The 23,799-nt window shown below is 42.0% G+C and overlaps 1 protein-coding gene across 3 annotated transcripts in view; it reads left to right on the forward strand.

Moving 5' to 3' along the window:
• Positions 1-23,799, forward strand: part of LOC126402013 (interleukin-1 receptor accessory protein-like 1) — a 387,060-nt gene that overhangs the window by 213,955 nt on the left and 149,306 nt on the right. For all 3 annotated transcript variants that reach the window (XM_050063650.1, XM_050063648.1, XM_050063651.1), the window contains one exon: positions 1,764-1,917. In XM_050063650.1, the coding sequence (XP_049919607.1) occupies positions 1,764-1,917 (154 nt within the window). The remainder of the gene's footprint in view (positions 1-1,763; positions 1,918-23,799) is intronic.

Here is a 23,799-nt window from a genome sequence, read left to right on the forward strand (position 1 = left end):
TACTTGCAGCACTGTGTAAAACCTAAATAAAAACAGAATGCAATCATTTGTAAATCAGTTTTGACCTATATTCAATTGCATACAGAGACAAGATATTAAATACTCAAAGTGATAATCTTTACTGTATTTTGTAAATTAGACACTTATTCTAAATGTGATGCCTGCAGCACATGTTGGGGCAGGGACTATAAAAGACTGTGGGGACTAAATGTAAAGGAGCATTCTCGAAAGGATCAGTGTTTCATTAGCAAGGACGGAGCAAGGTTTACTACTTTGTAAAAATCTCAGTGGGTCCAGCAGTGTAAGACCAAAGTTTCTCCATGCACAATTGCAAAGAACTAAAGGATTTCGACATCTACAATCCATAATATCATTAAAAGATTCAGAGGATCTGGAGAAATATCTGCACATCAGGGACAAAGTAGAAAACCAACGCTGAATGCCTGTGACCTTCGACGCCTCAGGCTGCACTACTTTTAAAACCAAGATGATTGGGTAAAGGATTTTACTACATGGGCTTGGGAACGCTTTGGAAGCGATTTCGTCGCTGCACCTACCAATGCAAGCTCAGATTCTGCCATGCAAAGTGAAAGCCATATATCGGAAACATCCAGAATCGCCGCTGACCCGTCTGGACCCGAGCTCATCTGAGATGGACTGTCACAAAGTGGGAAAGTCCAGCTATCAAGTTGTTCTTGGATCCTCCGGGCTAAAGAGGAAAAGGACCATCCAGATTGTTACTAGCTCAAAGTTCAAACCCAGCATCTGTGATGGTATGGAGGTGTGTTGGTGCCGATGGTATGAGTAAGCGAAGGCTCTATGAATGCTGAAAGATACACTCAGGGTTTGGAGCAACATATGCTGCCATCCAGACGACGTTTTTTTCAAGGACGTCCCCGCTTATTCCAGACTGGCCTGCCGACAGTCCAGACCTGTCTGCCAGTAGAGAACCTGAACCATTGAGCAACTGAAGTCATATATCAAGCAAGAATAGCAAAGTATTTTACTTTCAAAACCTCAACCATTAGTGTCCTCAGTTCCCAAATGCTAACTGAGTGTTGTTAAAAGAAAAGGGATGTAACACAGTGGTAAACATGCTCCTAACTGAACTTTTCTTTTGGAATATGTAGCAGGCATCAAATCAGTAGGAGTGTATATTTGCAAAAAAAACAGTTCAACCATTATATATCTCGACTGTATTCAATTGAATATAGGTCAAAAAGGATTTACAAATCGTTGCAGTCTCTTTTTATTTACATTTTACACATTGTCTCAGCTTTTTTTTTTTGGAATTTGGGTTGTATATCAATTACTCACCCATGTCACCTTGAAGTTGTTGTTCTCATGTCTCCAGGATGAATGAAGAATCCAAAAATGGAGAAAACGTACATCCATTCAGTCCCAAAAATCACTGTCCAAAACTATTGGGCAATAGGGGTGCACCAAACTAATGTCTTAAATCTGGCACAATTAAAACAATAAAATAAATGTGCACTGACATGAGGCTTCTCTACCATGACTGTGTGGAAAGTGGTAGTTCTTCATGACAGCATGTTTAGTAACAAAGGGCTCTCCATGGACTTAGCCTGTTTCCACTCAGTATGCTGAAGCCGAGACAAAATATGAAGTCTCATGTGAAGTCAAAGCACATTTCCTGCTGATTTCAAACATTAGTTACAGTTGAAAGCCAACAGTGACACATTGTGTTTATTCTACTCTAACATTCTGTCTCCCCACGGTCTTTCCCTGTGTTTTAAATGAAGGAGTGCAGGCCAAAGCAGTGGAGACAAACCATAGAGAGGAGGACGGACACTCTGTCCATCAAGGAAGTACGGGAAGATGACATTGGGAATTACACCTGCGAATTACAGTTTGGGAACTTTGTGGTGCGGAGGACGACTGAGCTATCCGTCACAGGTAAAGAAACATTTCTCCAACGCTGCAAATCCTTTGATTGCAGAGTCATCTCTGCTTACCTTTGTTGAGATGTTTAAACACTGGCATTTACTGAGAGAGACACAGTACAGTACAGAGAGTCTGCTGCAGTGCTTGCAACAGCAAAAAGAAAGTAACTGCACACTGAAAGCCTCAATGCAAATATATATTTATATTCAATGGATTTCAAAGCAAAAGAAAATCCTCATTGCCGCTCATAGTTTTGGGCACTGTGTCTGGTGATTGTTTTCTACAGATTGTGTTTTTTTACACTCTGATCTGGCAAAAAAAAGTGGCTCCAGGTTGTTAAAAAATTAAGCTTTTTAAAGCTGATCCCTGCACCTTTTGCCAGAGTGTCGCAGTCAATAGCCTCACTGTCTGTGTGACTTCTGGGCTGCTTTAATTGCTAAGTAGTGGAATTCAACCAGAGCCACCTCAGCACTTTTTCTCAAGGCTGTTGAAATATTTAAGCCTGAACCTAAAGTGGGTGACAGATTGCTCGCCACTGACACTGGGGTTGACACTGCATGCACTGTGGATAGGGACACCCAAAACCCACAACTTGAGATTAGTTAAGAGTGATGTCCAAATGCGACTTGAAAGGTCCCATATTATGTAGAATTTAGAGGGATATATTGGCAGAAATCAAATATGACACGACAAGAGCGTTGGAAATACACTGATTTTGACTGATTGACTGAAACGTCCTCTACCAAGCTTTAAACATCTCTAGGAGCTCACATTCTCTTGAGTAAAAGTATTGTTGTTGTTTGGACAATTCCATACGACAGCGGCTTCTCTCTGTGACTCATTTTGCTGAGCTCATTTTTCCTGTGGTGGCTTATGTCTGCAAGAATCCCAACAAACGCAGGATGACGCAGACCGAAATAAAACAAGTAGAAGTGAAGAGGGTTTGGATGGATGGAGGGGCCGCTGCATTTCAGTGCCGCCGCCATCGCACATTGTGGGTGTGAGGGTCAGACAAAGTGTTTGCTGTTAACTGCTACTTGATTACACTTTATAGTCCCTTTAAAGAGACAAAGACAGACTCCAGCGAGGGGCGAGCGAAATCATAAATCATTTTCTCACCAGCCTCAAAATGTCATCCTGGGGGAATGGTCTTAATCTCTCCATCTACTTTGGAGACATTCAGCATTTCAAAACAGGTGGTGAAAGATGATTGATGATTGGGCCGTGGCATTTATGATTTCTTTTTTTTTAAGGAAAAAATATATGCTTCCACCTGTGTCTGTCTTGGTTTACTCCCACATTCAATCTGCGTGACGGTGTGAACATGTCTCCTTTTAGCCTTTTGACAGAGCGGCAACCTGTCCAGGATGTACCCTGCCTCTTCCACCCTCACAACCCTTGTGTGGATGAATATACATTAGGTTAATTTGACGTGTGAAAGAAATGGAAGTGATTGTTCTTGATTTTATTTAAATTCCAAGCACTTAAAAATAATGTCAAAGGGGCCCTTGAGTCTAATTCCATAGCAGTAGGTTACAGTGTGCTGCATTGTTATTCATATACTTGAATGTACCTTTTAGGATGCAAATAAACACCTTCACCCAAAGTTGACTTTTACTGTAAGGTTACAAGATGCAGTTTTGCCTGGAGGAAACAAAGTGTACCGTGTAATACAAAGTGTTATAGAAGTTCCCATTGTTCTGTCTGAACTTGGAGTGCTTTTTATCTTTGGAGAGCAATGCCAGCGTTCACTCTGCTTTTGGCTTGGATGCTTTCCTTTTAGGCAGAATTGCTTTCCTCTGAGTTTTGGATTTATTTATTTATTTTCTGTCTTCGATTGAAGAAGTTTTGAGTTTCTGTACGTGGTGTTTTCTTTTGTGCAGCCATGGTGGCTGTACTGATCATGCTAACTACCCGGTTCTTTTGATCTACCTTCTATTTCTGTCTGCTGCTCCTGCTTCGGTGCACATGAAACACATTGCGTCCTATAAGGATAAGGATTTTGTTCTTGGAAAGAACTCCTGTGCATGGTGTTTAGACCTGTAAATGTAGAAGCTTTCATGAACTGGGTTGAACCACCCGTCAGCCCTGAACACCTTAAACTTTCATGCACTCGTCATCAACAATTAACAGTCCCTGTCAGTGTGTATAATTTCCCTCCGTAAAAGATACAGATTTTTATCAATCCACTGATTTTATTTTGAGTCAGTGTCCTCCACGAGTTTAATACTCATTTCTTGTGTGTGCAAAACACTCAAGTTGGTCTAATTTTCACAATTAATCATGATAACAAGCATTCTAGGGTTCAATTGCTTAGGAAATTGTCAGCCATTTATCCCCATTATATACCCATCTAGGCCAGTGTGAAGAAGTATGAAATTGGAAAGAGTCACAACACAGAATCATAATAGAGCTAAAAAGGACAAAAAAATAAATGCTCTAAGAACTGAGACATTAGTCCTTTTTGTGGGAACTGAACAACCCTTAACCAGGGGCTTCACATTAGATAAACTTTTAAGAAACTTGTGAGCCGTATCCTTGTTTTTGAGCTAAATTCAGTGGAAATCCAAGTTTATATTTGCAGTTAAAAACACAGAAGCTATGATAAACTATGTAATTCGTGGACTGCAGTGTTTTGTATTCCCATTTTTGCCAAAAACAGAACTCTCTCAATTATTCTCTGTTGTTTCTTACATAAGTATTGATCGTCCCAGTCAATACAGAGGCATGTGACGGCACATTTGTTTGACAAATCACGATCCAGAGCGCTGCTATTAACTATTGAAGTGCCTGGAACCTGTATTTAGTGTCACCCCCTGATGGGGCTGGGCCAAATGGAGACAATCAGTTATCACAATATTTAACCAAATGCCTCCATATCAATATTGCTACAGTATTTTAGGGTATTGGTGCTTTCACAAAATATTCATATGAAAATGAAATCGGCCCAACTCTGCTCATATCATAATATCAATATAGTATGAATATATAAAACAGAGGTAGCACCTGATGGCTACACGTTACATGTCATGACATTCTTCCGGTGGAAAAGGGCTTCGACTATCCACTTAGAGATCTGTTGGTTGGGACCTGACCTTTCCATCTATTTTTTTAATCTTGAATACATATACATGAACCTTTATGTAAAATTATTATCAACCTCCCACAGATGATTCCAGTACACCATCAAAACCTCTGTCACTCCCCTCTTTATCAACAGCCAACAGGCCCTCTCACAGCAGTGCAACGGGACAAAAGGTCAGATTCCATGTGATTATAATGAGCACCACTAAAATCATAATGAGCTTCCTCGCTGCGTAATTGGAAGCGGCATTCATTTTTAAATACATTTTGTGGTTTTATGACTTCTTTGTAAGGTGCGCCGTTTGATGTCTTAGATTAAACACGGCAGAATAAAGGAGCGGTGATGAAATAGATATACAGGGGAGCAGCAACTTTGGTGTGTAAAATAGACTGTCAGCGTGGCTAATGAGCTGGGACTGATGCTGTTAACCTGCTTTTCTTATTTTGAACCAGCACGCAATGAGGTGTGTTTGGTTGAGGAAGGGAACGGCCTGAGAGGTTGAAAACAATCATAAAAAAATATCTCTCCACTTAAAATGTCCCTGCCTTCCTCCTTAAACGGACGGATGCATTAAGCGGACATTTTCCGTGTCCTTAAAGTCTGAGTGTTTTGAGTAGACCAAGCCTCTTGTTTCGACAGTCTTTCAGTCCGACGCATTTGAGACAAATTTTTCTCAAGTGTCTAGTGGTTTCCTGCTGGATAGCACCATTCTATATCAGTGTCTTGCTTACTATTGAATATTATTGTACAGCGACTTCACTGTTTGGAAATGGAAGGAACTATTTTGCTTTCTCAGCTCAACCACTGCTCTTGAATGATGGGAACCTTTCCCTTGATAAGTGCTTTTCTGCTCTAGATGCTGTTTTCTGCAAATGTAGACAAAGAATAAAAGAAGCATGGAATTCTGGGGACAGATAGATGATTGTTGAGATAAATCTGTAAAAAACATTTTCTTTTGTTTAGGATTCCGTTCAACTTTTTAGGGTTTAGAGTGTCAAAAGTCGTTCTTGGGTTAATACCACTTGTTAAAGAGATTTGGTGCAGAATTTAACCATTTCTGACCACTTAAGAATTGATAAAAATGGTCAGAAATTCCAATTACACTTTGAGATATTAAGAACTTGATGAATCCATGCTGACATTTGGAGATTTCTTTAACTATTGCATGTTTTGCCGATTGGATAGTGAGCACTTCTGTTCTGAAAATTGCCGAATCATTGCAGATACTCTCTTATTGTCAATATACCTATGAAAGCCATCCATCCTCCGAACGCCTGAGGTCCCTAGTTTGTGGATGTACAGTTTCATGAGACTCTGATCACCCTAGTAGTCACAATAGGTAGTTTTGTAACGTGATGTCAAGTTTCAAAATTGGTCTTACCATAATGTAATGGTTACTAGGGGGACTAACATCATCACACATGAATACAAGTGGGTTCATTGAATCCAGGAATCTCAGTAAGTAGTCATGTCTGTAACAGGGAGACTCATGGGTACCCATAGAACCCATTTTCATTCAGATGTCTTGAGGTCAATGGCCACACCAGTTTTCCCTTGCCAATATTAAGCCTAACTTTGGAGCGTTATTCAGCCCCCTTTCCAAGTAGCTTGAAAAGGTTGGTACTGATGTATGCCTTAGGTTGTCTGGTTTCACATGACACCACTACCTTCATGCTCACTTAAAAAATGAGCGTGGCAAAGTCTTTTAAATGCAGTATTGTCAGCCACTTTTTCTGGCAATCCTGTGGGTCTCTTAGGGTTAATAATACTTTCCAATCGACTCTTTATTTCAGCTTGTAAACAGCTCTTTACAGCAAGACGGTGAGGTTACCTCACTTAGGCTGTGTTATCATGCTGTGTTAGCAAGCTAACAAACTGTAATTATGCAGACACACAGTATCCAAGTAAGGAAAGTCATCCTTTAGAAACACAGCCAGCTTCTCACAACCGTAAGTCCTTCCAATATGATCGAGGGAGGCTTCAGGGGAAACTTTTGTTTGTTTTCTCCCGAATATTGGAACCATTGTTTTTTGCATCCTGGCCTGGCACATCTTGGCTGCCATTACCTATAATATATGCAATCCTGTCACTGTGATGAATGCTGTTGAAGCTGAAACATATTGATTTTTTATACTTCAGTCTATTGTTCTCAAGGAGCAGCTAAATGACTCTAGTTTTGCTGAGTAAAAGTAAATGTGGCATTTGTTCTGAGAGGGACACAGACAGCTTTTGGCACACCAGCAGCAGAGTTTATGTCAAATGTATGTTCAGTATTAAACCATTCACAGTGTGAACTCATTTAGTGAACACTGAGATGTTAACAGGGCCTCTATGTTCTTGTTAATCCTAATAAACACTTTGCCGCTGCGGCTCAATATGACACTCCTGCCTCTCTAATTCTGCAAGGTATCTCCTCTACCAGCACCATTTGGTGGCCATTACAAATTTCCTCTCCCATCCCTGAGTTTACTCATTAGCATATGAAGGAGGTTGGAATATAATTGCTCCTTTAATTGATGGAAGATAATTAATCTGGCCAAGGTGCTGGTGGAAAAGAGAAGACGATGCACTGAGTGGATCTGGAGAGTCATCCTTGTTTTTTTTTCTTGTGAATTTATTACATTGTGTAATCAGCAGGTGCTTGATGAGGTTTAGTCATTTTTGCATCTTTTTTTGTATCATTACCTTTGATATTTTGTCACTTTAGGAGAGAACATGCTTATAAATAAAGATGAGGCTTGTCATTATTTGGTAAGTCTTCTGAGAGTTGAATTCATCGTCTCCTGCTGGGGCCGATGGAGCATTTCGGCTCAATCTTTAAGACTGAAAGTTATTCATTATACCATGGCATGGGTAACTTCCTAAATGTAAATGTCTTTAGCGTTTGCGTTGTTGTTGATTTATATTTGTGGAAGTTATCTCTAAGAAATATACAATGACTTTCAATGGATTTCAGTGCTTGGTTCATTTTAATGTCAGAACTGTTCACATGCCATATCCCTGGCGTGGTACCATGATTTTCACACCCTCATGATGTTCTGGAGCAGTTGCACTAATGGCCTGAGTTATTTTTTAACCTTCTGGCTTTTCCATGGGCACTTACACCTTTCATAACTAGAACTACAGTATTTGCCAGAAGATTACTCTTTACTTAGCTGCATTTATTTTTGTGTTTTTTGAGGTTTTTGTTCCACTCTGTAGCTTTCCAGTAGTGCTCCTTATGTATTCAAATCCAATCAATTCATCAAAGTATGTATTTTCCCAAGCTCTTCTAAAAACCTTTTTGAGAATTGTGTGTTCTCGATCTCCCAAATTAGCTATATTCCACTTACCTCTTAGCCCGCATGCATGCTAAGCAATGTGATGCTGTGAGTGCCGTGTTAGTTCAGTTTCGAAAATCACAACCAAACGGACTGACCAGCTGAGGCAGCAGGAGATCAGCAAGTCCTATGTCCTGCAAGGTGAAATTACCGTTTCTGTCAAAGGACTCTGATGGCTTTGACGAGAGCAATATAATGGCTTCAATTCCCAGCTGGAAAGGGCTTTCAGGCGGCAAGGTAAAGCGGTGAAAATATAACACTGACTATGGAAGCGCCTGGTACAACCCCAACTTCAAACAGAACTTCATAAACTACCCTTTCACTTATTATTATCGCCACTTTACCAAACTTTTTGCAAATGACTGCATTGGCATTTCCCTTACAAAGAACACAGATGAACCCTGTAACAGTCTGACCTAAAGTTGCTTGGGTACTGGTCAGGGCTTGACAATTTAATAGTCAGAGTCTTTGCAAACCCTACAAAGACAGGTGTATCTTACAAGTCACATGTTGGGTCCTGGCATTCATGTGGATGCTAGGGTTGGGTCGGTTGTCTGCAATTCGGTCCGGTACGCCGTCTTGGACCGGGTTTTATTTTTTGAGACCGACCGGACCGCATACTCGGGCAGAACGTACACGGAGCGGACACCACGGAGGTCCGCCCGGTAAAAGTGGACGTCCGCAAGCCCTGTGCGCGCAAAGCGCGACCGCGCAGACTCTGCTCCGCGCACCAGTGTCACACAAAAGACGGCATGTATTTTTCACATCGCGGGGATTTTTCACGGACATTTTTACACAAAGTCCACTCCGCTTATTGTATGCCCGAGTCTGTGAGCACCTGTGTCTGCCTCTTCACCAAGCGCACAGCAAGCAGGAGAGCGAGGGGGGTGGGGCGGGGACTAAGCTAGGAGGTGCGATTGCGCATGCGCCTCTACTGTAGCCTGGCGTTTGTTTAATAGTGACGGGGAGTCGATAATGGCGGACAATTTAGTCTCTACGAAATCAAAGAATGCGCCACTATGGCAACACTTTGGCTTTGAGCCAGATGAAGGAGGCAACCCTTGTTTGCACTGATTGAGTAAACTGCAAAATTTATTTGTAAGGAATAAAAGAAACAACTTGTTACTGTCACTCTGTTGTCCTAAGGTCGTTTTTTATTTTAAATGAGTCAATTGCGCTCCCAAGTGGCGAAAATCCAGTATTACCGACTTGATGTGTTTTTTTTTTTTTACAAAAAACGGACCGTTTTTTTTTCTCATACTGACCCAACCCTAGTGGATGCCACTTGACACACTCCACCCACCCAAACACCATTGCAGACCAAATACACACCCTCATGGCAACAGCTTTTCCAACTGGCTGTGGCCCCCCAGCAGGACAGTGTCCCATGCTACACTGCAAAAACTGTTCAGGAATAGCCCAGCAAGTATCACGAAGAGTTCAAGGTGTCAACCTGGCATTCGCATTATCCAGAGCCCAATCTGATTAAGCATTCATGGGACATGCCAGTACCTCAGAGGTACCCTCCACTGATGGTGGGGCCTCCTTGGATTGGACCTGACCTACCGAGGCATGGACACAGGACCTCTGGGGGTGTCTGGGACTGGGGACTGGATAGCAGATCCTTTGAGCGAGGTGCTGGTGTGTCCCACGTATGCATGATCAGATTTGGATTTGAGGAATTTCAAGGCCAGAGCTTTGAGCTCTTTGTCATGTTCCTCGGGCCAGTCCTGAGAAGTCTTTGCAGGGTGGCATGGCATGGTCTTGTTAGGGGAAGGCACTGCATTCAGGGAGTGTCGTTTCCACGAAGGGGGGTACTTGATCTGCAGTAGTGTTTGGGTGGGTTGAGTGTGTCAAGTAGCATCCACATGAATGCCAGGACTAAAAGTTTCCCAGCAGAACATTGCATTGTAACAAGACGATCAATGTTCTTCACTTCACTTGTCAGTGGTTTTCAGGTTTTGGCTGATGGGTGTATATCTTTGTTGGTGACAAGGGGGCTTGCGAGGGAAGACCACGATCGGTGAACATGATAGGTTTGTCCACAGTCCTTGAGTATGGACTGCCGTTCTTGATCTTGGGAACAATATGTGTGACAAAACCTGCTTCTCAGTGTCCTCATAAGTCACATCCAGATACAGTCTCTGAATTGTTAAAGAAATAATGCTGCTGATTGAACTTCTTAAAAAAGATAATCTTGTATAATAGGAAAAAAAGTGGTTGAGTGATAAATGGCAGACCCAGATGGAAAGGAGGAAGAATGGTCGTACTGTAACCATGCAGACTTTCTGCCAGGAGGAAGCTCGCCGTGTTATGAAATGTACTTAAAGCTCAGTGAAGAGCTCTTAAAGCATGATGGATGGCTTTTTGTTCAATTGCAATGACTTCTTTTTTAATGTGCCCTGCTGCTCATTTTCCTAAATGAATTACTGGATGAGGGTCTGTGAAGAATATGAGGACATCCCATGTACATGCACCAAAACCCCCCTACAAAATCAGCAAAGAATACTGCAGGATAATGCAAACAAAATCTAAATGGCCAAGAATTTTTATTATTATAGTGTTAGTATTTTAAGATTAATGATACCATATTTTTTATCGCCACCTTGTTCTGCCTCAGCCCTTGTCTCGCCATTTGTCACGTCCCACCTCTGCCATACTCCTGTACCCCAGTCAACACCAAGTATCAATCAGAGGTGAAAGGCAGGACCTGAGGCTTTCTTTTACAGCCAATAATGGAAAGTCTCAAGCTGGGCTTTGACAGTGGCATTTTCTTCTTCCTCTTCATCTTCCGCTGCTGCCAACTAAATTGTACGGTCAGCTATGGCACCAGATTGAAGGCCATGATAACACCATTCAGAAATCAATATGACATATTGCAACACAAGTTCTACAAGTGAGCAAAAGCTGAGGGAATATATGGTGGTCAAGTGAGATCAATGCACATGGAGGCTTTAACATGCAGAGCAGCATCCATTTTTAACACTGATCCAGATGTAGAGTGAAAAATGCCCTTAATTCTGCAACAAGGACATTTATTGTTTCTGTTCAATACAATGGATGTTGGATATTTTTCCAAGCAGCCTCTTCCTCAGGCTTTTTTCTTTTATTAACTGTCCTTCACCTCCACTCACACAGAGACATAGAGGTCAGGAAAAAGTTTCATTTTAGCATTTTACTCTGACCTTGCAGAAACAGTCTTTGGCACAACTAAGAACAGTGGAGGAAAACAGCCTTGTGAAGTAATTTGCTGAGACCTGCACTGGACCACTTTGCACTTTCGAAAGCCCGAGTGGCAGTGAAGAGTTATCTATGAAACGTGTGCTGGAATTCATTACTTTAAAGTCACGTGACCGTCATTTTTCTTGATGGTTGGAGAGGCCGAAGGTTACGAACAAATTATTTTCACAGAAGCGTCACGCACCAGCTCACTCATTCACGGCTGTTAACAAGGAAGTTTTGTATTTTCCTCAGCTTCAGTTCATTACTGGCTGTGCTCCAGTGGCAATTTCCCATCACATGTCAGAATTTAATATGCGCTTATGACATAATTGGGTCTCATTTAGGGTAAAGCATGAACAGTTGTAGCTCTTATTTGTCATGTAGGTTGATGAGACAGGTGAGTTTTTATACTTCAGATATTTTAATTGAGCTAAAGAAGGTTGTACGTACGTATTGTTGTGTCAATGGTCATTTCCATTTACATGAAACATTATGTATATTCACAGATGATAGAGAAAATATGGGATCGTATTTTGAGAATGGAAAAAATGTACACATAAAATCAATGTGTATAAACAAAATAAAAAAGACATAAAAGAAATTCAAATCTAAGAACAGGAGCATAACTCAGATAAGGCAGTCTAGGAACAATAATTTCCCGCCTTTATCTCCCCTCTTAGTCTTTCTTATCTTTCTAAACCTTTCTTGTTTCCTTATCCCTGACTGTTCTCTCACTCATTAACTCATTAATTCAAATGAAACACTTTTTAAGTACGGGCTACAACTCAGGAACGTCTGTGTGCAAGGTGTGATATGAGAGGTTGCCTGATCGTACTACTTCTCTTTTCCAAACAGGATGCACATGTTAGATCACGTGTATTTTGCATGTATGAACTAAGGTTTCTATCCATGACATAAGTCATAGTTTCTGTTTTTGCTGCGAAGAAGCAGTAAGGGTGGAATGTGTCAGATACACCAAGGATAATTAATAAAGATTCTGATTCTGGAGGAGTCATTTCTAGGATGTTGTTAAAGATATCTGAGTAAAAGATGCAACCTTTCCTCGACGTGATTGACTGCATGTGGTATTTCAAATCGTGTAAGACAGTGTTTGGTATTGTTTGAGCATCTGTGACTGTGTTTGAGACTTTCTTCCCACGTGTCATCTGTTTTTTTTAATGTCTGCTTCTTTTTTCCGGCTGGCCTTAAAACTCTCACAAGATGGAGAGGTTGACAGGTGTATTTTTAGATAAGACATTTTCTCGTGCCGCTTTAATTAGCACGACGCACAGAGAAGTCTTTAACGAAACTGCTTTGAGGGTGATCAGTGAAATATCGTCTTTCCCATGATGGATCATTAACGATCTGCCATTTTTTGCTGAAACACCAAATACACTCTCATTTTTATGACAATATAATTTCACACCACATCATCGACGTCTTTCTTTCTTTTTTTTTTGTATCGATCATAATATCCTTGTGTGTAAAATGTCAGAAAGTTGAGGACTTGTCTTCACATTGCTTGTTTTGTTGGACCAACAGTACTTGGGAGGACTAAGGTGGAGCTTCATTGGTAATTGGAGGTTCTAGAAACCTGAAGCACTGCTAGAAGAATCCTTAAATCCTTAAAAGAAGGATCCTACCCTTAAACCGACATATGCGTGTGCATGCTACAGTGTGCTGAAGATCGGCTGCCTGAATATTTTATACTGTAGACTATACAATACACTCTGTACTTTGGCTCTACTGTGTACATTTTCCACGATACCATTCCAGTCGCTGTCCCCTCTGTCCAGCTGTTTGCCACAACTCCCATGTTTCCAGCGATGCCCCCATTCCCCCGTGATTTGGCAGGCTGTTTGTTATGCGTTCCCCTGCCATCACTACCCAACCCGGCTATTCAACTCAACCCTGTGCTCTGATCAATCCAGCAGCGGTGTGTGTATACTGTAGTGCACACTCAGCATCCCGGTGGGTTTCCACCTGCTGGCGCCATCAAAGGAGCAGCACACAGGAGATGTGATTGCAGAGCTTACAGCAGGGGAGGGAGTGGGCGAAGCAGAGAGTATCTGAGCATGAAGCGTGTGCAGAGAGCAGTGTTCTCAGACTAGAGTAGGTATTTGGTTACTGTTTATCAGCGCAGGCTGTAATTTCACTGAAATTGGTGTCGAACATGCGTTTGAACTCGCATGGAAAGGAGGTTTCAACGTTATGATTTGGTTGTGAATCCCAAAGACAGAAAATTCATGCACGCAGAGCTTTAAGAAAGCTCCCTACATTTGTATCCCAAAGGTCATCTGTGTGTTTGTGTGGTGTTGTTTGCTCCCATGAACAAGTGACAGGTATTTGGCAACATATTCCTGGATGCTTTTTTTTTTTTTTTTTGGCTCAGCCTGGCAGATCTGAGCCTCATGAAAAAACTGCCGAGGAAGAGCTCCAGGAATTAGTTTGACTTGGCCGGCTTTCCACAAGGTGAGATGACTTTGATCAGCGTCCCCTTGTTTGATGAGGTGGCACTTTCTGGGCACAAATGCTGTTTTAAGCAAACAAAGGACTATCTCCCTTGGCGTTTTGTCACAAGATTTAGGACACAGGGCTAGCAAGGGTGGACAGGAGGATTTAATGCATTTTTAGTGCTAAGTGTCCGGACTCTTTGAGGTCTATGGATGAACAAATCATAACCAGGAAAGGTCAAAAAAATATTATTGCAAAGTCATTGTTCTCTGTCATTGACATGCTGCATGTTTGTTCGGTGTTTGTACACCTTGGTGGTATTTTAATGAAAAGTAATTTAAAGTAGAGACTAAAAATGACAGAGGATAGACATCCATCTTTTCTTCTTCTGTCTTTTGCTTCACCTCCAGTTTTGGCAGAAGTGGCGTCACTGTACTGTACCATAGAGGCAGCCCGAGCTATCACTGCAGTACATGACAGATTATGCCACCCAGTATCCCTAGAGATTCTGCAGTGCATGATTTACATCCAGTGACAGTGTTCACTTGCAATGTAGAAAGCAGCGTGCTCTTTATGTGATGAAACCGTAAGTAAAGTGCGGTACATGCTGAGCATGTGATGCCATGCAGAAAGACGTAGCAGTCGGGGCACAGTTGACAGGGAGTGGATGAGATTTGACTGCTTTTATGGAGTAAGTAGAACAGCGGCATATCCTCATGAGCAGTGATGTGCATGAGGAGTAGAGACTGTATAAAATAATGGCCGTAGCCACTGTGATGTCACCAATTGGTTTGTGGACTTGAGTTTGGCATTTTGGCTGTCGCCATCTTGGATTTTTGGAGCCAGAAGTATCTGCTAGCGATGGTATACAACATAATTATTTTTCTTTTCTTTTGTTTTAGTCCATATATCTTCAGCACACTGTCCTTTTTCCTTAGCAAACACAGATTCTTTAAACAAATTAATGTTAAGCTTTTCGTTATTAAAAAAGGTATTGACAAACCCAGAGCTACAAAATTATGTACACGCATCTTCAGACCAGGAACCAATAGTTTGTTTATCCCAAATAAATATTGGTTTTCCTCCATATCAAGTAACCGATTCCATAACTGAACTATACATATCTTACAGCGAACCTCACATGATTCCCATCCCATGTCCCCCACTATAGCCAGCTTTGGAACATATGTGTGCACGCCCAGGAAATATCTTACAGCACTATTTTGTACTGATTCACACATAGAAATATTTCTGAGGCCCCTAACCCCAGCAGTATAATCGAGCACTGGACATACACAAGCATGAAACAGCTTTGAATATGTTTGGAAACTCATATCTTTCCAATTCTTACTCTTACCAATGATTGATGAGCTCTACCTGCTGATTCAGAAAGAACTTTCACACCTTTCATGAAATTCATGTGTTCATCAACGTAGGAACCGAGATATTTCTAAGAATCTGTATAATTCAGTTTATGTGATACAGCTATGGTTGAATGTGATAATGCTAATTTTTTGCTAGCAAAAAACAGGCTTAAAACCATTAAAACAAAGTGCATTTATCAGAAAAAGTAAATATTAAACTCCTTAGAGGATCTTTTAGTACGACCAAACACTAACAGACTTTTTTAGTTGACCACAGCGTTACAGTAAACAGTGTCACCGAACAGCTACAGCTATACCTATACACTGTAAATCTGGGGTAACGCCTTGATTAAATTGCATTGCTACTGAGAAATTAGCTTCTGAGACAAAATACTTTTTTGTACCAGGTTGTAAACGTGTTTATTTCTGCTGTAAAGTTGGGCATTTTAACATGGGGTTCTATTGGATTGACTCGCTTTTGTAGCCAGCCTCAAGTGGCCATTTGGGGAACTGCAGTTTTTGGCATTTCCATATTGCCGTCATTTTCCGGCGTCATATGCCTCCTGTGTTTCATGCCTTTCAAGGTGGGGAGGTTGGGGTGGTAAATGGGTGCATTCGTGCCAGCAATCAGTCTTACCATAACCTTCACTAGGTGGTTTTGTTTCTGATCCTAATCATACCTTAACCATATTGTCGTTGCCGTGCCCTGAAAGAAAGTAAATCTTGGCAGTGAACAGCAAATTCATTAAGTGTCAATGTTCTGTCTGTTCTCTTTGGGTCACATTTGGAGTCAGTCTGGTGTCTTTATCTCATTTATTGAGGCATTTTCAACATGTGTGATTCGCACAGCTATCCAAAAGGAACAGAGCAAATAATTTGACTCGCTGAGAAAATGATTAATCATCACACCCACTTATCTATTTATACTCCACATGAACCAACTCGCTTTGCTGTGTTGCTCATGGATGCACAAAACTCGCAACAAAAATGGCAGGTGCACTCAGTGTTTGTGTCACTCATCTTCGTCTTTGTGAACGTGTGATTAAATCAGTGTGTGAGTATAGAAATCTGAACCCGGAGCTGTTTTGAGCGAATATTTACCCAAAACGTCTTTGCCTTAGAGACAAGGTCTTGGTGGAGCAGGTGAAGCCAAGCAACAGATGTGATGCCGGTTTGAACAGATGGTGCAAAAATGCAAAAAAGGTCAGGTGGTCTGGTGCCTGTGCTGCTATCGCTGCACATTGATTGGGCTTCTTTTTTTTTTTTTTTTAAGAAGGAAGACAGAATCCCCAACAATAATCCCTCTGCATGGAAGCGGGCCTAATTACTAACAGTGGGCAGCTATTTGACACATTCCTCGTGATTTGACAGGTATAATGTTGCTTTTGATGAGTATTGCTTTCTTAGACATCTGAAACTGAACTACAGCAAAGAGACCAGTCCTGTTTCTGCTCTTTCTTACACTAAGTACAAATGTACATGCACGATTTTCAGCGTTACTCCATCTGATTTCGGATCCCTAAACCGACTGTCACCTTTGCAGCGGGTTGCTGTCATACATCTTGTCAAATATCTATCAATTAGCAAACTGTGCTTACAAATGCTCCTCTGACACACCGTACATCTGGGATCGCTAATTAAGATGACGTGTTACATAATTAATGCCTTCGCCCTACTAATTAGCGCTCACTTAGTGCCTTAGCTTTGGAGATGTGAAAATCAGTGCTAAACTAGTGTTAATGTAATTCCACACCACCGTGGTGTAGAGCAAGTGCTCGGAGTAGGAGATGTGGGAAACCTAAAGTCCTCACCACTTTGAGATCTTTAAAAATAATGATTTTTTAAATGCATACATTGGTGTTATTTTATATTTTTTAACTTTAATGCTGTGTTGAAGTGCTGGTGCTTCTGTTGTTTGGTTGATTTTGAGTGACTTAAGATTTATGGCTGCTCTCAAGGCCATGAGCACATGGCTCTGTAGCCTTGGAGGTATTCTATCCCTTTTTTCCCTGCCGCCCCTATCTCTGACAGTTTGTAGAAATGCCCCATCAAGGACACTTCAGCCACGTGTCAATCCGCTGATTCCGCCTGAGAGATAAGACGGAGGGAAGGGACTCTTGCATAATTTATAGTGAGCAAAAATCAATTTTGTGGCATAAATTACTCTGATGTTAATTAGTTGCAGATTGGTCTTTACAAAAGGTGCATTCTAAATCACTTCGGGGAGAGACTCACTGCACCGAGACGAGACTGAATTGTTCAGCTGGTGATAATTTTACATGATGTTATGATGGAAAATTAGGTTTGTTTCCTTTTTTGGAACGTGACCAAAATGTTTTCAGAGGACGAAATGGTCCCATGAATGGAATTTAAAAAAAAGAAAAAAAGATAATTATAGTTTTCAGTGCTGCTGGTAAGGCAGGGAACGTATGGAGGAAAATGGAAGCTTGTGTTAGTGAAGTCAAGTAAATCCTTTCTCTCCCTACTCCCCCGTCCTCGCTCCTTCACACACTGACACACACACTTAATGCAGCGCACACACACACACAGACGCGCCACCACACACACCACCCTCGGTCAGGGAGATTGCTTACCAGCGCTTAGTTCAGTGGCGATGCCCAGTTGGGCCTTGATGTAATGGAAATTGATTGCACTGCTCCCAGGCTACGCTGTCATGACAAGTTATTTTAATGGCACTAAAGCGGGCTTATGTTGAAGTTTAAAGGAGGGGGGCGGAGGCTGTACAGTGACTCGAGGCGTATTTACAGCATTGCAAGGCTTTTTATTTATTTATGAGATAGCACAATGTTTCTCAAGAAAAAAGAAATAAAGACGGCGAGTTTACAATGAGAGATAAAGAAGAAAATGACGGGGTGGGCGGGTGATAGGGGTGACAGTTCAGAGCCATTTTCTTGCCAGCTTGAGAGTTACCGCCCCAGTAGTGGATGTAGTGCTTGAAGTGAGCCACAAAAGTTATAATTAAAGAATGATTTGTGCTGTTCGGTGTACATTTAGCTGTCACTTCTATGGTGGTACAGTATAGTGCATACAAGCCATATACTGTATGTGCCCATTTATCTCAGCAGTAACCTGCCAAGCAGGGGGGAAGGAAATTTTCAGCCAAGATGAAATCTGTTGTTTATTGGCCTCACTCAGGTAATGGCTGCAACATAGGAGCCGTGACAGAAGGAACTTTGCAGGTTCTCTTTGTGCCTCTGGGTTTTCTTTTCCTCCCATTCTAGACGTGGAGAAAACTAACAATAATAAACACAGAATGCCTTCTGCCATTTCTTCAGTGATGTGTGTTCCTCAGGTGAGGTCATTTCCTGTCAACAAGTTGCATTCAGGTAACTCCTCGCAGAGGTCATCTGTGGCTTGCTGGCGTGTGCCTTCGTATTATTGGAGGAGACTTGGCTGTTCTTTGCCATAGGCAAACCTCTGCATAAGCTGTTTACTCTCAGTCTGCCATCCTGTTTCTTCTGTTTTTTCCAGTTTTTTCTTCCTCTCACTCTGTTTAGTTGCTTTAAACAAAATGATTCATGTTATAAGCAAAAGTCATACTGGACCTAGTGATGAGTACTTAAGAGTCTCATAACACAATCAGTTTCTAATTTATTTAAAAGTTTAGTGGCATTTCAGATGGCAGTGGCTCTAATAAATTACGATGGCTCATGCATGAGCACTTCATGTAATGTGTTTCCCTCATGTTTTGCCAATTAAGGCTTTCTGTGACCAAATCAAAAGGTCCCTGCACTTCTTGACAGTTAAAGCAACCAATTAAAATCCTGCACCCTGGGCTGAAACAGCCGTCACCGCCCACCACGAGTGATCATTACCACATCTGTGGGCTGGGCGGACTCCTCAGGCGGCGTATTGATTGCGATTGTGAAAACTGATCTCACGCTTTGGCCTGAAGGAGTGAGGCTGTCATGCTTTTCAGTGATGAAGGTATCAAGTCAGGTTTTGAGGCAAAGTCACACAGGCACGCTTGCACACGCACACCCACTGTTCTGATTGCCCATACCGGTGTCACTGTCCACTGTGCGCAGCGGTAAGGCTCATCACATGGGTCAGCAGAGCCAAGACCTCACTCACATACTGCTTGATCATCTGAACAAGTCCGGAAATTAACTTTGATGTGGAATGTCTGTGGGCGAGCGGCTCAGGTCCACGAGGGGGAAAGAGGTGGCTGGTCAGCTGCGTCTGTGGGCGAAATGTGTTTGCCACATGCAGAGATATGAAAGAGAGCATGAGAGAGGAGGAGTGTGTGTGAGAGAGAGATAGAGAGAGAAGCCACCCCCACACACTCAATGAGGAGTCACTCGTCTACTTCAAATATGCTTAATTCATATTCAACTCACATGGAGTTGTGGGCTTATAGAGCTAGATTTAATACATCTCAGCTCTCTCTGTGACAGATCTGGAGCATGTCTAAATTACATTGTAATTTCAATGAACTATCTCTTACAATATGTGCAGGGGGCAGACCTATCATTAGCACTAAGTGCCCCCCTCTGTGGCATGAGAAAGTGCTTTTGGCTTTGTGTTTCTTTTTGTGTTGTCTCATACCTAAATGACAGAATAATTTGTCAGCGCCTTACAAAAACTCGTTTTGTGAGCTTTTTTGAATTTGCCATTTCTGCGGTTAAAGCTTCACTAGTCCGTGTCTTTGTAGCAACAGTTTATCTGTAACACAACAGGGTCACCTCCTAGTGACTACATGCTGAGAATTATCACCCAACTTTCAGCTCAACTGAGTTTTTTAGCCTCTTTTAGCTCAGTGTTTTGGTTTTATGGCAGCTGTTTTCAGTGAATAAAGCTCTGATAAACCCTGCCTGCTCAAGACCAAATGATAGTTAACGTCAGCACTAGCATATGAGTAAAGTGAAACCTCTCGCAGCTAATGAGCCAGACATTTTTGTCAGGAGTGTGAGACCAAACAAATGAGCCAAAATGAGAGTGAATATTGGTCCTAAAAATGTAAAGTGATGTTGCTCTATCTCGTGCATGTGTTAATTTAGTATTGTTTGCTGGCATGTTGACCAAAAAACCTGGTGATAATATTTTAGATGTTGTTTTTATCGCTTGTGACTTAATGTTTCAACAATACTGTGGTTAATGTATGGATAGGTTTAGGCACAAAAACTGCATGGTTATTCTTCAGAAAGAATCATGTTTTGGCTTAAAATACATGGTATTGGAGGCTAAAAGCTGCCAGAAATGCAGCGATGTCTTGGTAAAAAACATCCACTATCCCCTACAAAAACACAGTGGATACATAAGCCTCTTTTAAATAGGAATTGTGCAAATTTACAGGAAAGCTAAAGCAGTCTTTTTTCAGCATTGGCAGTATAAAAACAAAATCGGGGAGTGCAGCAAAATGCCGCCTGCCTACTTTTGTTTATACAGAATGTGCCTTTTTCAGGGCAATGGGGGGCGTGAGCAAGTAACAAAACGTGTAGCTCAGCGTGTGACGTAAACAGTGACGTACCCCAAGGGAAGCCACGGCTGGTCAGTCCTTCGGCGATTATCTCATAAGTTGGCCTTCACCGTCCCCGTCATCTGACGGTTAATGGCCTCTTCGTTTGCGAGGGCAAGGAGGGCGCGCAATGCCTTGTCTGCCCAGTTGCTCATCTTTACAGTGTCCGTCAGGTTTGCGTTTCCCTCTTGCTACTAGCTGCTCGCTAATTCCTGCTATCAGCTGTTTCTTGTTAGTCCACCACCAGTGGGTCACACGTGCGGCGTCATCAACAGCTCCTCCCACAAGTCAACAACAGCCCCTCCTGTGGCGGAAGGGCACCTCGTTCTTTTTAAACCAAGAAGGTGCCGCCAATATGTTGACGTCTTAAGCGGCGGAAAATTGGGCACCTCGGATCAACTCGCCAATCCGGCTCTGTGTGTCTAAATGCTCGCAGCTTGCCGGCAAAACGGCCCAACATTCGCAAAAAATCTGGCAGTGTAAAAGGAGCTATAGCTTCACATGCTCAGACTTTAAAAAATACCCATGTTTGGTGGCTAAAAAGCTGCTGGGAACACAGTGATGCCTCAGTACAAAACAAGCTCTTATCTCAATAGGAAGTGCAGCGATGTCCGGCTATAAAACAACTGCTTTTCATGACACCATCCCAGGAGAAAACACAGCAATGACTCCCTAAAAGACATTAAGTTTTGTTGTTTGCTGGTGTCGAACTGTGGTCTCTAGAGGTCTGCAGCTTGGCAGGCATTTCATCTAGGTGACAAACCATCCATATGAGTGATACCCACTCTGTATCTATACTACTGTACTTTACTTTAGACATGTTGATATGATACATATGCCGAATATAATTTAAGATGATCTCATAATAATTCAAACAAAATATGCTACCAAAATCAAACATAAATGATGTGAGGTGCTATAATAAGAAAGTTTCTTTTAAGATGTTCATTATGGCAACAACAACAAAAAAAACGTGATCTAAGAGATGTCATAACACAAAGGAAGGATCTTGTTATTATGGGTAAAAATGGATTTTCTTTTGTCCCCCAACATGAGTGCAGTAGTGCTCTGTACTAATTGGCCTGCAGGGGTTGCTGCATAATTCTGCAGGAAAACATGTTTGCTGTGCAGTCCTTGTATGCATTCCCCTTGGAGGCCATGTATGGGCAGGGAAATACAGGAAAAGGAAGCTTGTGCAAATGTTCATGACATATATGGCTTTGTTTATCTCTTAGTAACTGCGTGGCATTATTTCCTTTGTTTTTAAAATCTGCGTCAGTGCGACGGTGTTTTGACAACTGCGTTCGAAATAAAACCCAACTGGAGCCCCTGGGGCAATAGTGTCTACTTCTGATGAGCGACCTCTACTCTACAATGAGAAGATCTGATCCTATATACATTTGATGATACTGCTTTAGTTAACATTCGTCAGCCGTCTACCTACATTACATTTGCAGAGTCAACCCGCAGTCTGCCTGCATGTGGAAGCGCTCTGATCAGACTGACACACTCGACTCTGATACTGCTCATGATTAAAGCCTTTTATAGCTGACGGTACATCACCTTCTCTGTTGGCTGTTTTAAATAGGCGCTGCTCATTCAAACATCAAAAGTGACCTTTACTTCGACCTTACGAGGTGAAGCACTCATTTTATAGTGTAGTGTCTGATTTTGTTATGTCTGTAGGTTCTGGCGAGCTATCAAAGATTTATTTTTATATCACAAATTTCATATTGGCAATAAAATGCTGTGTCAGATTATTGTAACCTGACCAGCGTTTTACAGAGAGAAACATTTGGTGAGTTTTTTTCAAGTGACAAGAACTGTGTGCAGGTGTCTTTGTTAATTACACCTGTTGAGGGATTTTTGAAAGTCTTGGAACAGAGAGTGGAATAAATCAGGGTGCAAAAAATTCCCCAATCTTCCACTGCTCTGACTGCCTGTCTTGGTAGAATAACAATGTGGCAGTGCCGACGAAAAATATCAGAAATGCCTCGCTTGTAATGACTTGCACTCTATTTTTGCAGAAGCCATGTCTCAGTTTTCCAGAGGCTTAAATCTTGCATAAATGTCTCTCCCTCTTCCCTTCATCTAAGTATAGCACATCTCTCCTGACTGACTGTGGTGGATTTAAAAGGTGGAATCAATAAAGGTTCACAGCTTTCACCTGGATCATTCTAGTTCATGGAAAGAGTAGGCTCTACGAACGTTTTGCAGATGTAGTGGTTTTGCACTGCCAGCTTAAATTAGTCTATTTTCATGCCTTTGTGACACGGCTGTGATTTTCCATCAAGCCTTCAAACCCTTTGCTTTTCAACAATACAAAAGTCGGAAACAAAGAAAAGGGTGTTGGCAATAAAAAGCATGTAAATCCAGCATCTCTCAGCTGAGCACCGGTACAGTTTGGACCCCAGAGCTCCCTTGGGGACAACAGATTCAGGGGGGTTAGCACAAACCAGCAATGTAGGGCACCACAGTGGCAAAGCTACCCCGGCTGGCACCGGGCACCAACCACTGACCTGTTTAAACAGCTGGAACGTTTGGCACTGCCTGCCTCCGGAGATTTGCAGGGCCACTGGCAAAAGGGTTGAGAGGAAGGAAGAGGGGGTGGGGGAGGGGAGAAGGAAGGGGGATGGGAGGCATGGTGGCGGTGCTGCGAGGAGGGATTCATAGCTCGGCAATAGGGGGCCACTGTGCAGAAATGGCACCAAGCAGGAATTAAACAGGCCGCTGGCAACAAGCTCAGGAGGAGGAGGTTGGAATAGAGTTCAAGTCAAATAGACACAGTTTTTTAATAGGGGGCTGTCCAGTTTGGGGGGTCACTTTGGTTTGCGAGTGCAATGAAGGGGTGATCAGGACAAATAATAAATAGATGCTGAGAAGCGTCTTTGCCAACTGTTTTGTTTTTCATGAAGAAAAAAGAGTCTCTGTGTTTGTAGGGGTTTAGGCTGTGTATCAGGGGCGTGGGAG

Source organism: Epinephelus moara, chromosome 15, assembly GCF_006386435.1.
Source record: "Epinephelus moara isolate mb chromosome 15, YSFRI_EMoa_1.0, whole genome shotgun sequence".
NCBI lineage: Eukaryota > Metazoa > Chordata > Actinopteri > Perciformes > Serranidae > Epinephelus > Epinephelus moara.